This window comes from Cygnus olor, chromosome 1 (genome assembly GCF_009769625.2).
Source record: "Cygnus olor isolate bCygOlo1 chromosome 1, bCygOlo1.pri.v2, whole genome shotgun sequence".
Classification (NCBI taxonomy): Eukaryota; Metazoa; Chordata; class Aves; order Anseriformes; family Anatidae; genus Cygnus; species Cygnus olor.
Genome location: NC_049169.1, coordinates 70,763,965 through 70,778,516, shown reverse-complemented (window position 1 = coordinate 70,778,516; position 14,552 = coordinate 70,763,965). Strand labels below are relative to the sequence as shown.

Here is a 14,552-nt window from a genome sequence, read left to right as displayed (position 1 = left end):
CGTAGCTCAGGGAAGCCACTGCAGAAGGAAAAAGGAAGGATGACGAGCGTGTACAATGTCTAAAACATTTTTCTGTTGAATGCTGCCAATAGAAAACATATGGTGCAACGTGGCTTGTGGATGGTGCTAAACCACATCGGGAATGACCTATGCAGTTTAGCTGCAGACATCCTGAAGTACCGTCATTGTGCTTTTCCTTTCCCTCCATGTACTTTACATAAAAGGACACAATGAATGCAACAGATACTTGCCTGTTACTAGAACATGTTTACGCATATACTTCATATATGTAAAACTTGGTCTCATAAAAACCATTAAAGTTGAAACTGTTACAAAACCATAAAAGCAAAGTCAAAAGAAAACATATGCTCATTAATTTCTTACTATACCATGGTAAACAACAGAGCCACACTTCTCTGTGCATTGCAAACATCATGTTTTTTCCATCTTTTGTTGCAGGGGTGGGGGGAGGATGGGACTGAGGGGAAGGTGAGGGGAAAGAGAAAGAAGTATGTGTTGTTTGGCACTATTTCATTTTCTCTAACAATAAGAACCTGAAGTGATCTGGTAAGAAGGGTTGTACAGGGTCATCCTCATAAGAGGACATATTCAATGTTACACTCTTCAACGTTTCACCACAGATGCATATAAATGCAGTTACCTACTGTCAAATGTCATGCAGCTCTAAGAGCATAACAACGTGCAGTGTAATATGAATCTTTAACTGAAAACCTCAACATATTATGAAACCTAAACAAAACCTTTAGAAAATGATTCCTCCCTTCACTAACTTTATCCTCATACATACAGACAAAACATGACAACAAAGACTGTGAGTCCAGCCTTCCTCTTCACATCCTTTTCAAAAACATTAGACAAATGAATCAGTTGCATTATTTCCATTCTCTACCCTGCTACTGAGATTCACATTAATAATTTGAGTATATCAAACGTGAGTCTTTTACTCAAAAAAGATACATCCTTTGCAACTTATTTTTTACACAAGACAGAAATTCTCAACCATGTATCTCAGGATCATATGACACCCTTCATGAAAAATTCTATCCCTACTGTGATATGATTAGAAAACTTACGAAGAATTTAATGATATGCAACATCTTTTTTGTCAGAGCTTCTGTTACCAAAACAACTTTTTCGCTTCAGACTTTTCCATCAGATTGAAACCATTGGTTGCAGAGGCTTACATTATACATGCACTTAGTTATATTTTGACAGCCTTCAGTGGGCTTTTACACTACAGTCTGTTTTCCAGAAAGGAAAGTATAAACACAATAACAAGTTCAGTCATTGGAGGTTGGTTAAGTTTCTCATTAAACTGATGTTCAAGTACATCTAGCATTTTTCCTTAGCATGGCAACTTGCCAGCTAAACACTGGAGAAATTCAGACATTTCTAAATTAAGTTCATAAGTAAGTTTGTTGAAGTGACAAATCATATTTCAGAAAGAAACGGGAGTTTCTGTCTTTCATTGTGTTATAGTATAGTGCCCTCCACTGGCCAAATGTCTTCACTTAAAAATAAAAGTAATAAGTCTGAAAAGTTACCCTTCAGGCTTAAAACAAAAGCCAAAAGAACAACAAAAAGAAAAGCAAGGTCAATTCCTGAGAAAACTACATAATGGAATAAATTTATACTAATGCCAGCCTTGCTTTCGTATTACTTGCTAATAAAGTGCTTTGAGGTTGAAATAGATCCTCAAACAGCCTTTTTAGAGAGTTCAAAATTAAAAACGATGATACAAAAATAGGAAGTACTAAAGAGTGTAACTTAACATCAGGCTTTATAATGGTAAGAAGCATACAACCAGATTAGTAATTAGTACTGTCAGCTGAATTTTCATTATTCTACCTTTTCTGGTTCAGAAATGTCAGACCACCACCCAAATTTCTCTTTGAAGTAATTAATAATGTAGTGGGGACAGAACTAGTTGCATCATTACTACCTATATTATATGTACCTCAGAAGGAGGATTGATAAGTGTCAACAGCGCAATGAGGGAGCTGGAAACAAGATATAAATGTCCTATCTTCATTGTTACTGTGGATTGCCCACCTACAATTTTTTCATCTCTCCCCTTCACTTCATCTCTGTTTCAAAAACATGGATGACATGTAAATGTGGTGAAGGTAGGCAAACTATAACAAATCCAGGAATATTCTGCACTCTGATTGAGCTTGCTGCTGACATTTAGCCAACCAGCTCCTTTTGGGTGATTTTACCCCTTATAAAACCATTCCCTTTAGTAGCTAGTTGATAGCCACTATTGCTTCACAACTTTCTCAGTAACAATACAGGCAATATTTATATGATATTAAAAGTGCCCAATCACACTTTCAAAAATTAAGCAATATTTTAAGATAATCAATAAACATTTACAAAAGGACAACAAGCGGCACAATGGATCCAGTTGATGATTAAGTACCCTAGCTGTTCCATTCTATCTCAGCAATAACAGCTTTATAACTAATACCTTTTTGTAGATTCAATTATCCTACACAATATTACTATCATTACTAGATTTGATAGTATTCAGTGTGATAGATTTGTTGCTGATAACGTGAACTGTTTCTGTAGTTACACTGAAAGCGACAACTATATAAGGAAGTTGTGATAAAAACACAAAGCTAAATGGTATTTGCACAAATAAACTAAGAACTCGGTAAGACTTGAAATGCGGTTTGTGTCAAGTTATACTTGGTAGGATTTTCAAACAGAGCCAAAGAAGACTAACAAGAAAATATTCTTAGTCCCTGATAAAAACCTTCACTGCCATCTACAGATGGAGAGAACTACTAGAAGTCTGAAATAAAGCTGAAAGATGGACAAAACACCTTTCTTTTCAAGCACTGATCAATAACTTATAAAGTTATGTATAGCGCCTTTTTATTTGAGCACTTCTAATGTAAGCTTTAAAACCTATCATAAGTTTTATAGCTTGTTCCATTCACTTTGTATAAAATTTCTGTTAGGGGGCAATGGAGAAAGCCATTCATTTTTCCTATCTGTCAATCCTATGATAAATCGATCACTTCCAATAGAATAAACAAACAAACCACTGTTCCTGAATCTGTTTTTAAGGAGAAAAGTTAAATGCCACGACTAAGTATGGAGCACCTTCCTTTGACTATAGCTCTGTGGATTACAAACACAGGTGGTATTTTCCACTTCATTGCAAAAAAGTGTGAAGTGCCCCCTCATCCCTGTAGATCCCACTTCTGGTGAAGTGGGGAGCAACTTCATGCTCTGTTCTTCCAGGTAACCCAGAGCAAACACAAACACAGATGGAAGAGTACCTTTGCCCTCAGTTAAGCCTCAGTCCTCACAGAAGGTTCTGTTCCTCAGTGAAGATTCATTTGCCTATTTTGCCTCCTTTTGTATCAGGATTCAGCAATCCTGAAACAAAGTCATTCTCCTCCTTGGAGTCTCAGTTTTCCCTACTTGAATGGAGTGCTACACTGCAGGCCTTGAGGCTTTGCAACTATTGCCTTATCTAAGACCTATCTTTTCCACTCCTCTTCAGGGTTCTTCTATAGTTTTTGGCAATCAGCCATTTCCTCTCTTTTTCTTAAAAACAAACAAACAAACAAAAAAAAAAAACAGATATTCCCACTTCTTCTGATTGTGCAACAACCGCATTCTGAAGTTGGTTTGTTCTGCTAATCATTTTGCAGATAGAATCTCTCGCATACAATCTAAAAGCTGTTTTTCATGCTACTACCTTAAAAGTAAAAAAAAAAAAAAAAAGGGGGGGGGGAGGTGGGGAACGATGGATATCTGATCACTTCAACATTCAGATCTCTATTTATGCTTCTATCACATCATTTCAAGACTTCAAACTGAAACAGTGAACCATGTTCACAGCCAGATTACATACAGATTAATTCATAGGAACATAGCAAAAGTACATAAACACTTTTTAAGCTTTTGCATAGAATTATTTTGGCTAGTATTGTATTAAACCCACCGTTCCCTAATGTGATTTGACTCTGTTATTTACAGGGCCTCAGAAAGAATAGCAACTGTTGGTCTCACACTCAATCCATGAAAAGTAATTAAGACCCCACTTTCCCGTGGGGAACAGGTGTAGCTATCACTTCCCTGGCAGCCTGTTCCAGCTGAAGAGTTATTACTACAGCTGTTCAGCTGACAGCAATTACCACTGACGATGGTCATTGTATGAGGATCTCACCTTCTAAAGGTTTCCTCCCAAGAGAGCTGACGTGATGACTGCTGAACTGCAGCATTACGCTGCTTTCTGCTAAAAGAGACCAACTGACATTTACCTTTATGTGACCTTAGTGAGCTACAAAACGCATACTCAACCACAGTTGCTTACCCATGCTGACATACAGAATTTTTTACTTTTGCTTTTCCTTACAGCATGAAGAGCTTTAAACACCACAGTTTTAAACCACAGAACTCTGAAAAACAAAAACAGGATGTCTGCTGTTAAAACTGGTGCTGTGTATATTTTTCCTGAGACTGTGCTATCTGGGACCAGGTTGGTGTAATCTTTCAATGCAGTCTATTGGCCAAATTCTCTTTCCTGCTGGAAGGGTAACTCTGGTGTGCATCACAGAAAATATTTTCATGATCAAGGGTTGTTGTCATCACAATCAGCATAACATGAAGACCAGCTGGAGGCAAAAAAAGTTCAACGCTGAGAAAGTTATAATCACTGGTCTCCTTCACTCTTGCAAAGTTCCAGTACAGCAAAAGAGAGTCCGGAAAGAGACAAATATCATTTGCAAAACTTCATCTTAGTAACAACAATAGCAAAAAAAAATGAATCACATATAGTGGATGCTCTCCCAGACTCAACAGAAGGTACCCACTGCTCCTTAGTAAAGCATACCACGTCTCTGATGATGGCAGAACCTTTGCTCCTTCTGTTCCAGAATCTCTTTTCAGTCTTGAATAATCAACAGACACTGGATTTACTGCATGTGACAACTCCAGTTAGTAGTGGAATGCACAAATTCATAGCCCCTGCCTCTAGTTTATTATATTTTGAAACACAGAATCAAGAGCCAACAGAATTTGTTCCTTCGTATAGACAAACACGTAGCAAGGAAAACAAAAGGAACAAGCAGAAGACTCAAAAACATACAAAAGAGGATGCCTCAACAACTTCCACATTAAGGCTTCATGTCCTAAGTCACCCTACAGGCTTTATGTTGGAAGCAGTGGTGTTTTGTGTCACAGTTCAGTTCTGTCCTGGGGAGCCTTCCTTCCCAGCCAAATGAACTCCGAATTGCCACAGGCTACAGCCTCATAGCTGCATGCCCCTTAATCAGAGGTAACTTACAGTAGTAGGCTGTGCTCTCCCTTCCAAGATCTACTTACATGTTACCCTGTATTCTGTTTATACAAATGTCTGTTGCAACTTTCACAGGATCTCAGCAAGCTGCTCACTTGGGCCCATTATTTTAGCCTCTACTACTCCTACTTCTTTCTCAAGGAGTTCTGATTCTGCAAAAGTACCTGTTAGTACAGATCTACAGGACTTGTAGTTGATGATCTTGTTGTCTATCAAGCAACATATCCATCCCCAAAGACTGTGTCACTTAACACAGGTAAAACACATCTCTGCCATTTAATTTCTGGTTTGAACTGGGGTTGGTTTAAATGACAGCTTAAGTGGCTGCCCTTAAATGTTCAAACTAGGAAGAACTAGAAATCCACTAGGGTTTGTCTCTGCTCTCCTTCTGATGCATTTTTCTCCTCCTTTCTTACCTTTGTCACATACCAAACTCATATGTATGATAGGTTTTATTTGCATTTTTGATGCTTGTAGATACAGATTAAGAATTAGCAATCTTACAGTTTACTCACTTTACAGAGCTCAGTATTATCAGCTCTTTCCTCAGAGACCTTGTGATACACAAGATGGGCTGCATCAGACAGGTAAAAGAGGTAAAAGTCCTGCCAAAAATGGATAAGAAACTTAAACAGAAATCACAGTTTGCCACTTGTTTAGTGCCATTTGGAACTCTCTCTTGCCTTCTTCATTAGTAAGTAACCCGTTACAATGACATAGGAATTTGCCATGTATACCATTTTTACAAACAGTCCTAATTCTATACTAGGCCCTCTGTCTTTGTCACATGCATGTACACACAATAGGAAATTAGGAAGAAATAGAGGCCTCAGGATATAATGTCACAGAGAAAGAAGCAGCACCATAAATGATGTTTAGTCAAGCCGGAAGAAGGATTCGTTTTTGAATTGATTTTACAACTTCTGCCAAAATAATCAGGTGATGTAAAGAAAGTGCCAAGGTTAGCAAGAAAAAGGCAGTGATAAAAATTAACTTTTCAGCTCCATAAATAACATTCACAAGATTTAGACCTAAAAACCTTTTCTGATGTAGAATTTAATTTAGAAACATAAAGACCAAACAAGTATGCTGTAATAAGTCAAATATAATCTTTTTTTTTTTTTCCTACATTTAAAGCACAGACAGAACATCATTTTGTAGTGTCTCTGTGCACTGATGGAGTCATCTTCTAACTGCTCAACAGAGAATGAAAAATTGAGTGGCTAAGTATATTATACGCAATAAGGTAGCTTAAGCACTTGTTAAAAACAGAAGAGTCTACTACTCATCAACAAATTGAAATTAAACAAATCTGACAGCATTTATGATTAAATAAATATGTTCATATCTAGCAACATCATTTTGATTTCCACTTTGTACAACACAGAAGCAGCCAGTATAAATCAATATAGCTCTGCTGAGGTCAACAATTACATGAGGATGTTACCCAAGAGCCTGGTCCAGAAATCTTCAGCAAGAACTTCAGACAACCACAGAATTATATATTAAATATGATGGTTTCATTCCTTGGCTCAGGGAATTTTGTGTTTTTCCACATTTTTGCCCAGATCACTGGAAACTGAAACATCATGTGAACCATTCAAAGCAAATGGATTTCTACAAAAAGACATCTCTTACTTGAGCTCTGTTTTTAAGTTTGCTATTTTATTTTATTTTTATTGACACTTCCCACCTTCTAGCAGGACAGCACACCTTCTCTAAGCTTGCACAGATCACTAACACGAGAATTCCAATACCGGATGTATTAACTGCTTAAACCTGGGCAGTACCGCAACCAACTGAACTGCTTTGCTTTCACTTAAGATGCATTCTCAAATGGCGGTATCACCACTTTCCAACCAGCCTGAAAACCAAGTTACTGTGAGACTAATGCACACGCATTAAAAAATACATTTGTAAACTTGATATTTCATGTTTAATAATCCAAATATCAGCTTAGAAAATTAAAAAAAAAAAAAAGTTACAGGTTTTGGAATAAACGTATACGGTGAGATTTATTTTGTAACTTATACGCCTGTTTGAAGGCAAGGAGAACTTCACCATTTGGCAGCTTGACCTCACAAAGAAGCATCTCATGTGAAATCGTCATCATTGCAGCATACTGTCAGTAACCGTTGTATGAAAGCCATGTTTTCACATACTTTGCAAACTGAGAAGGTTCACTGCATATATGCCTTTGGCTGAATTCTACTGTTGGAAGAATTTTTGCCTAGTTCACTGACTGCATTGTGACTCTAGGATCAGAATTTGTCTTGCTGTCGATCAAATGCATGTTATTCTTGAATGAGATCAAAACACTTCTATCACATAAACCATTCCAAAGGAGGGAAAAAAAAAAAAAAAGCCGCTTTCCATCATTCCAGAGCATGAAACAACGTCTACATGAGAAAACAAAATAACTGTTTTATCCTGCTTGTTTACATAGTTAGAATAAAGCGGAGCTTTTAATAGGAAAAAATATGTATTCCTCCATTATGAATTCCAAGGCATGTTAGTTTAGGTATAATATAACTAAGTGCAAAGCAAAAGCCATGCTGATTTAGAAAGCTTGCACACATGATGACTTACCTGCTTATACTTCTGCTAAAAGACAAGACAAATAAGCACACTAAGTATACCTAATACTCAAGTAGGAGGTAAGTGCATATTTGGCAAATACAGGGTTAATACTTATTATCTTACTTAATGCTTTAGAAATGACAGTAAAAAAAAAGTTGTGTTCTGTGCTTCTTCAATAAAGTTCACAATATAAATGAGAAATTAGATGCTACATTTTTATTAATCAGGACTCCTCTTGATTTAATGCAACCTTGTTTCAGCAAAATACTAAACAGAATTACAGACATATAAACTAAAATTACCAATGATAAAGGTAAAAACTAGCATGTTTGATTTTAGAAGTACGAAACTACATGAAATGGTAATTTGGCTTCATACTTGGATATATTTATATCTGGATCTGCATCTGTATCTGTGTATCTGTAACTTTTGACATGTTTTTCTATACACTTAAAGTTCATTATAGGTATTCAGATGTTGAAATTCATACATATATTATATGTAATGACTCTTAGAATTTAATAATCATTAATGTACCAATATTTATTTGCAGGCTCATTCTGTTTATATTTTTATGATGTTCACATGAAGAGGAATTAATGAATTGACAGTATATTACTTTAAACTCTGAAACACATTACTTGAAAATACTCCATATATTTAAATCTTTTCTTTCATATATTTGGTTAGCTTTCTACTATTCCTTTCCTTATTTTACACAAAATAAACAAAAAAGAGAAATACATTCTAACTCTAACATGAGCTAGAAATGCAAGCAGTTTGCAAGATGCACTGTACAGAATAACACATAATACCACCAATTTTTCTTGTACTAAATAGAAGAAATAAGATTATGTTTCTTTCCAAATATAAAATTCTTTGCTTGCAGTGAGCTGACTTTAAAATGCACAATTTGAATGCAACAATTCATAATTCTCTGATTTAGACCAAAATACCATGTTGTGAAATTACAAGCACCAGGATATCATGCATAAAAGCACAGTATAATTACCATAGATTTAATAGACATATAATCTCTATGAGTTACCTGCACAGAAAGTAATCATATGAAGAAAAAAAAAAAAATGCAAAAAGCAATCACACTACAGATTGGAGCAACATCGCTTTAAAATTTGTCTTGAATACTGCTGTCAATAATTATCTTTGTCTGAAGACAAGCAACAATCTTTGTTCCCTAAAACATCCTCCAGCATAGCTGCGATATTACTGGGACCCCTGAGAAGAGTTGTCACAAATCCTGGCAATCAGTTCATGACATTTCTACCCCTCATCCTCAGTGCTTTCCTAGTAGACTTCAAACACACTTTTGTGTCTCAGAAAAGTATTATATTAATTCGCAGCCAACAATGACAGAACACACTCATTAAGAGCAAGACTTATAAACAGCATACCCCATTTCATTTGCCCTCTTTTCTGTCCTGTGTACCTAAGACTGTCTCTCACATATAGGCAAACGCAGTTGGTTTAATCCACTGCATTTGCACAGGAGGTCAGAGAACATGAGACAGGAGTCCTGATGTTGTACCATAACTAGCAAGTACAGTCCTGTGTTCCAGTCAGGATCTCTAGGAGCATTACAGGTGTCAACCAAATTTGAGGAACCCTCTGTCATCAGGTCACCTCCCATACCTGACATCTTAGTTGCTGGGAGTGAAGAAACTTATGAAGATATCATTAAAATAATAACAAAATAAAAGCACAAAAATTTTAACAGTTTTACAACCTTTCTTCTGTTCTCCAGGAAATACAAATTTCAATGCTTCCTTTACATCTAGATGTATCTTCTTAGATAAAAACAGGCTACATTCTATTTTGCCGCTCATGTGAAGTCATAAGATGACCAGCTTACATAGGCTGTATGTAGGCCACCAGGATAATTTGTCTACATACAGCTTACTCTTAACTGCTCTGTTCCTCTAAGTTCCCCTGGAAGCATGCTGCATTAATTGTTCCGGCATCCTGCTCCTAAACACCTTCTCTCTGAGGGAAAAGCCCTTCAGCCTTTCTCAGACTGGAAATAAATCTACTGAATTTTAACCTGATGACAAGCATGCCATAAAGCAAACTTTGGTCACTTCTTCTGGTGAAGAAAGCTTTCACCATATGTCCATCCTGTGGAACTAATAAGGAATAGCTTAAAAAATAGATAAATCGGATAATCTAGTCCTCAGTGGATAGTTTCAGTAGGAAATTCAAATGGATAAAAACTGAAAAAAATAAATAAATAGAATTAATAGTGTGTGAAACTTTTCTCTCTTAAATCTGTAGACTACCCTTTTCTGAATACCAGAGCTACCGCTGCAAATTAAGAATAAACAGTACACAGCAATAGAATGTAATGCCATTTCCATGCAAAACAGTTTCCTCTGTCATTGCTGATGTTCTTGATCCTGTCTTGCTGGCATGAGAACATAAAAATATACTTTAAAATATTGTTTTCCAGATTTTTTTTTTCAAGTTTTTTTTGATTCATAAAGCCTTAAAAATTTTCCTTTGGACATGAAATCATCCAACTGACATAACTGTTTTTTTACAATGTCCTCAAGAATCTTCCACCAACTCTATGGCTAAACCCTGCTGACCTCTGTTTTCAAAAACAAATTCAGCACCTTTAACTTAGTGGTCTGAAGCCAAAATAACAGTTCACAACATGTACTAGTTCTCCTATAAAGTGCTTGCAAATGTCTTTAATTGCTCTGTCTTGCCCCACACACTGCTCTGAATTCCAATTCCATTTTTTTTATAAATGTTTCATTTTCCTATCATACAGTAAGAATCAAATGAAACAGGTCGGCAAGTTTAGTGCATTACATTTCTGTCCTGCATTTTTTAACTAATTTTAATATGCCTTTTTTTTTTTTGTTAGATTGACAAATATATTGTACATTTATTTCTTATTTTTCTTTTGGGCAACTTTGAACTAAAATAACATTAACATTTTCCACCAGCAGAGTATCCTTCAACTTGTTAGCCCAGTAATAGGTGGAACACATGCATGAATCTGACACAAGATTTTACCTCCCACTGGAGAGACAGATGTGCAAGATCTTTTCCAACATTCTATCTGAAAGAACTCAATAAAAGCTTATCTTAATATTTAAAAAGTAATATTATATTCAAGCATTTACCGGAAGGTTTTCCCAATGACATTTCCATGCTCTTTTGCAAGTGTAAACACTGGCAAGTTTTTTAATCAACATTAATATAACATCTGAACAATAATTAGACCTTCACAAAGTTGTGTCAGCTTTACCGTGTCTTTAGGGCATACATTATGGCAAGTTCTATTCACCAGCATTGTTTGCATCAGTTTCTGCATATATGATAAAGCCTGAAAATGATATCTGGATGCACTGGTCCATCCAGGCCTTGCTGTATTGCTCCACTTCACATTTGAAATACTCCAGATTCTCTGTCCCCTAGTATCTCTATCCTCTGTATATTGCACAGAAAAAAAAAAAACATCAAGGTTACTCAAGATCCCATCAAAACACAAACAGAGGAGTTCTGCATGCAGATACTAACATACTTATTTCAAGAAACAGTGCCATAAGCATTTCCCAAATCTGAGACAAGCAACCTAGAAGTTCACTCAACAGTCACAGCAAACTCACTGGTAATGGGGACATTCTGTTCTGGTCAATCCAGACACGATCAGTATCTCCTTAATAATTCAACTTTTGTATTTTTCCAACATAATTTCCTTACAATATTACACATAATGTAGCCTTTACATTTTCAGGTTGTATTTATGCATAAGTATTTCATTTATGTTTCCAATCAATTTATAGATTAAACATACTAGGAGCACTTCAGAATTCTACATTGCATAAGCCTGTCTGTGAAACACAGCATGAGAAAATGTTATCTGCCTTAAAAAAAAAAAAAAAAAAAGACACCAAGACTGTAAGCCACCCATTGTATGGCAATTCTTCTCTTTCCAAACATCTGACTACTTCCAATAAGCTTAAAGCTAAGCATATTATAGAAACATTCACATACAGTTACTTACCTCATAATCACTTGGTGCAGTCAAAGCCCAGTCAAAGAATACTACTTTTATTCAGTGACAAATACAATGCAAATACAAATGCACTTTATTATCAATTAAAAAGCTACTGAAAGCTACTGTTCCACTTACTGTGCCACATCAGATACAGCTGGCAGTGGTGACTCTTCTGTTATACGGTCAATGTCATCAGTGAAGCTGTTGGCTCGTGACATTTCTTGGGTGTTCCCTTCTAAACGTCTTTTCACTTCACAAATAATTCAAAGAGATCATAATACATTAGGGTGACAATATATACAAATTATTTCCCTTATGACATTGTACAGTAAATTAGAGAAATGGTTCTAATATGTCACATGGCTTTTTTTGGTCAGAATCACTGAAATCAATGCCTAACATATGCCATACAAAAATACATAAGTGCACATATACAGTTCAAATACACAGGAACCTCTTACAAAACAAGCTTTTCTTCTTGAGAGCTACCTACTTGTAAGCAGAATTTCACCTTATCTTTAACTTCAATTTGGACATGCCAATAGATGGAAATATTTGGACTTTCTGCAGTTAATACCACCTGATATGTATGCTTAAATTTCTCTAAAATCCTTCTTTAAACTTACTGTTTTCATCATATAACTGCATTTTGTATTGAGTACTTTATTTGATCACTGTATTCATCCCTGTTCAAAAATTCTCAGGCTAAAGCCTCAGGTGTTTGAACTCAGGAAACTCAACAGGGTAACTACAATGGATAACAAAGACGGTACTGCCCCTTTGAACATACTGCTTATGTTCAAAGCAGAGGAAAGCTACAAATTTCACTACAGACTAAGAATATATACAATGACCAGCAAATGAAGGAATTCACTCAGACTGTAAAAGTGCAACTAGCCTTGTAAGTCATGAAAAATAATTGTTTTAAAAAGTTTGAGCAAATACTCATCTCCATGAAGTACAGGTCTGAGTTCACAAAATGGCCAAGGTTGGAAGGGACATCTGAAGATCATCTAGTCCAACCCCCTGCTGAGCAGGATCACCTAGAGCACATTACGCAGGATGGCATCCAGGTGGGTTTTGAATATCTCCAGAAAAGGAGACTCCACAACCTCTCTGGGCAGCCTGTCCCAGTGCTCTGTCACCCTCACAACAAAGAAGTGCCCTCTCACATTCAGCTGGAACCTCCTGTGCTTCAGTTTGCACCCACTGCCTCTCGTCCTTTCACTGGATACCACTTAAAAGAGTCTGGTTCCATCCTCTTGACACCTTCCCTTTAGATATCTATATACATTGATGAGGTCTCCCTTCAGTCTTCTCTTTTCCAGGCTAAACAGGCTCAGTTCTCCCAGCTTGTCCTTGTATCACAGGTGCTCCAGTCCTCTAGTCATCTTAGTAGCCCTCCTCTGAACTCGCTCTAGTAGCTCCATGTCCCTCTTGTACCGGGGAGCCCAGAGCTGGACACAGTACTCCAGGTGAGGCCTCACCAGGGCTAAGCAGAGGGGCAGGATCACTACCTTGACCTGCTGGCAACACTCTTCTGAATGCACCCCAGGATACCGTTGGCCTTCTTGGCCACAAGGGCACATTGCTGGCCCATGGTCAGCTTGCTGTCCACCAGGACTCCCAGGCCCCTCTCTGCAGAGCTGCTCTCCAGCAGGTCAGCCCCAAGCCTGCACTGGTGCTTGGGGTTATTCCTCCCTAGGTGCAGGACCCTGCATTTGCCCTTGTTGAACTTCATGAGGTTCTTCTCAGCCCATCCCACCAGCCTGGCGAGGTGCCTCTGAATGGCAGCACAGCCCTCTGGGATATCAGCCTCTCCTCCCAGCTTTGTGTCCTCAGCAAACTTGCTGAGGGTGCACTCTGTTCCAGGTCCTTGATGAATAAGTTGAACAAGACTGGACCCAGTACTGACCCCTGGGGGACACCGCTAGCTACAGGCCCCCAGCTAGACTGCACCACCAAGCTCAACACTCTGAGCTCTGCCATCCAGCCAGTTCTCGATCCACCTCACCATCCACTCATCTAGGCCACACTTCCTGAGCTTGTCTATGAGGATGTTATGGGCGACAGCGTCAAAAACCTTGCTGAAGTCAAGGTAGACCACAGACACCACTCTCCCCTCATCTACCCAGCTAGTCATCTCATCATAGAAGGCTATCAGATTGGTTAAGCATGATTTCCCCTTGGTGAATTCATGCTGAGTACTCCTGATCACCTTCTTCTCCTCCACATGCTTGGCAACGACCTCTAGGATGAGCTGCTCCATCACCTTTCCAGGGATGGAGGTGAGGCTGACTGTAGTTGTCCGGGTCCTCCTTCTTGCCCTTTTGAAGACTGACATGACATTGGCTTTCTACCAGGCCTCAGGCACCTCTCCGATTCTCCACAACCTTTCAAAGATGATGGAGAGTGGCCTAGCAATAACATTAGCCAGCTCCCTTAGCACCCATGGGTGTATTCCATTGGGACCCATGGATTTGTGGATATCAGGTTTGCTTAGCTGATCTCTGACCCGATCCTCTTTGACCGAGGGCATGTCCTCCTTTCTCCAGACTTCCTCTCTTTGTCTCCAAGGTCTGAAATTTTCATTATTTTTTTTCC

The 14,552-nt window shown here is 37.8% G+C and overlaps 1 protein-coding gene across 1 annotated transcript in view; it reads right to left on the bottom strand.

Moving 5' to 3' along the window:
* The window catches only part of LOC121064063 (potassium voltage-gated channel subfamily KQT member 1-like), a 498,888-nt gene that overhangs the window by 413,996 nt on the left and 70,340 nt on the right, over window positions 1-14,552 (bottom strand). The window contains exon 11 of the mRNA XM_040545255.1: window positions 12,084-12,198. Within this exon, the coding sequence (XP_040401189.1) occupies window positions 12,084-12,198 (115 nt within the window). The remainder of the gene's footprint in view (window positions 1-12,083; window positions 12,199-14,552) is intronic.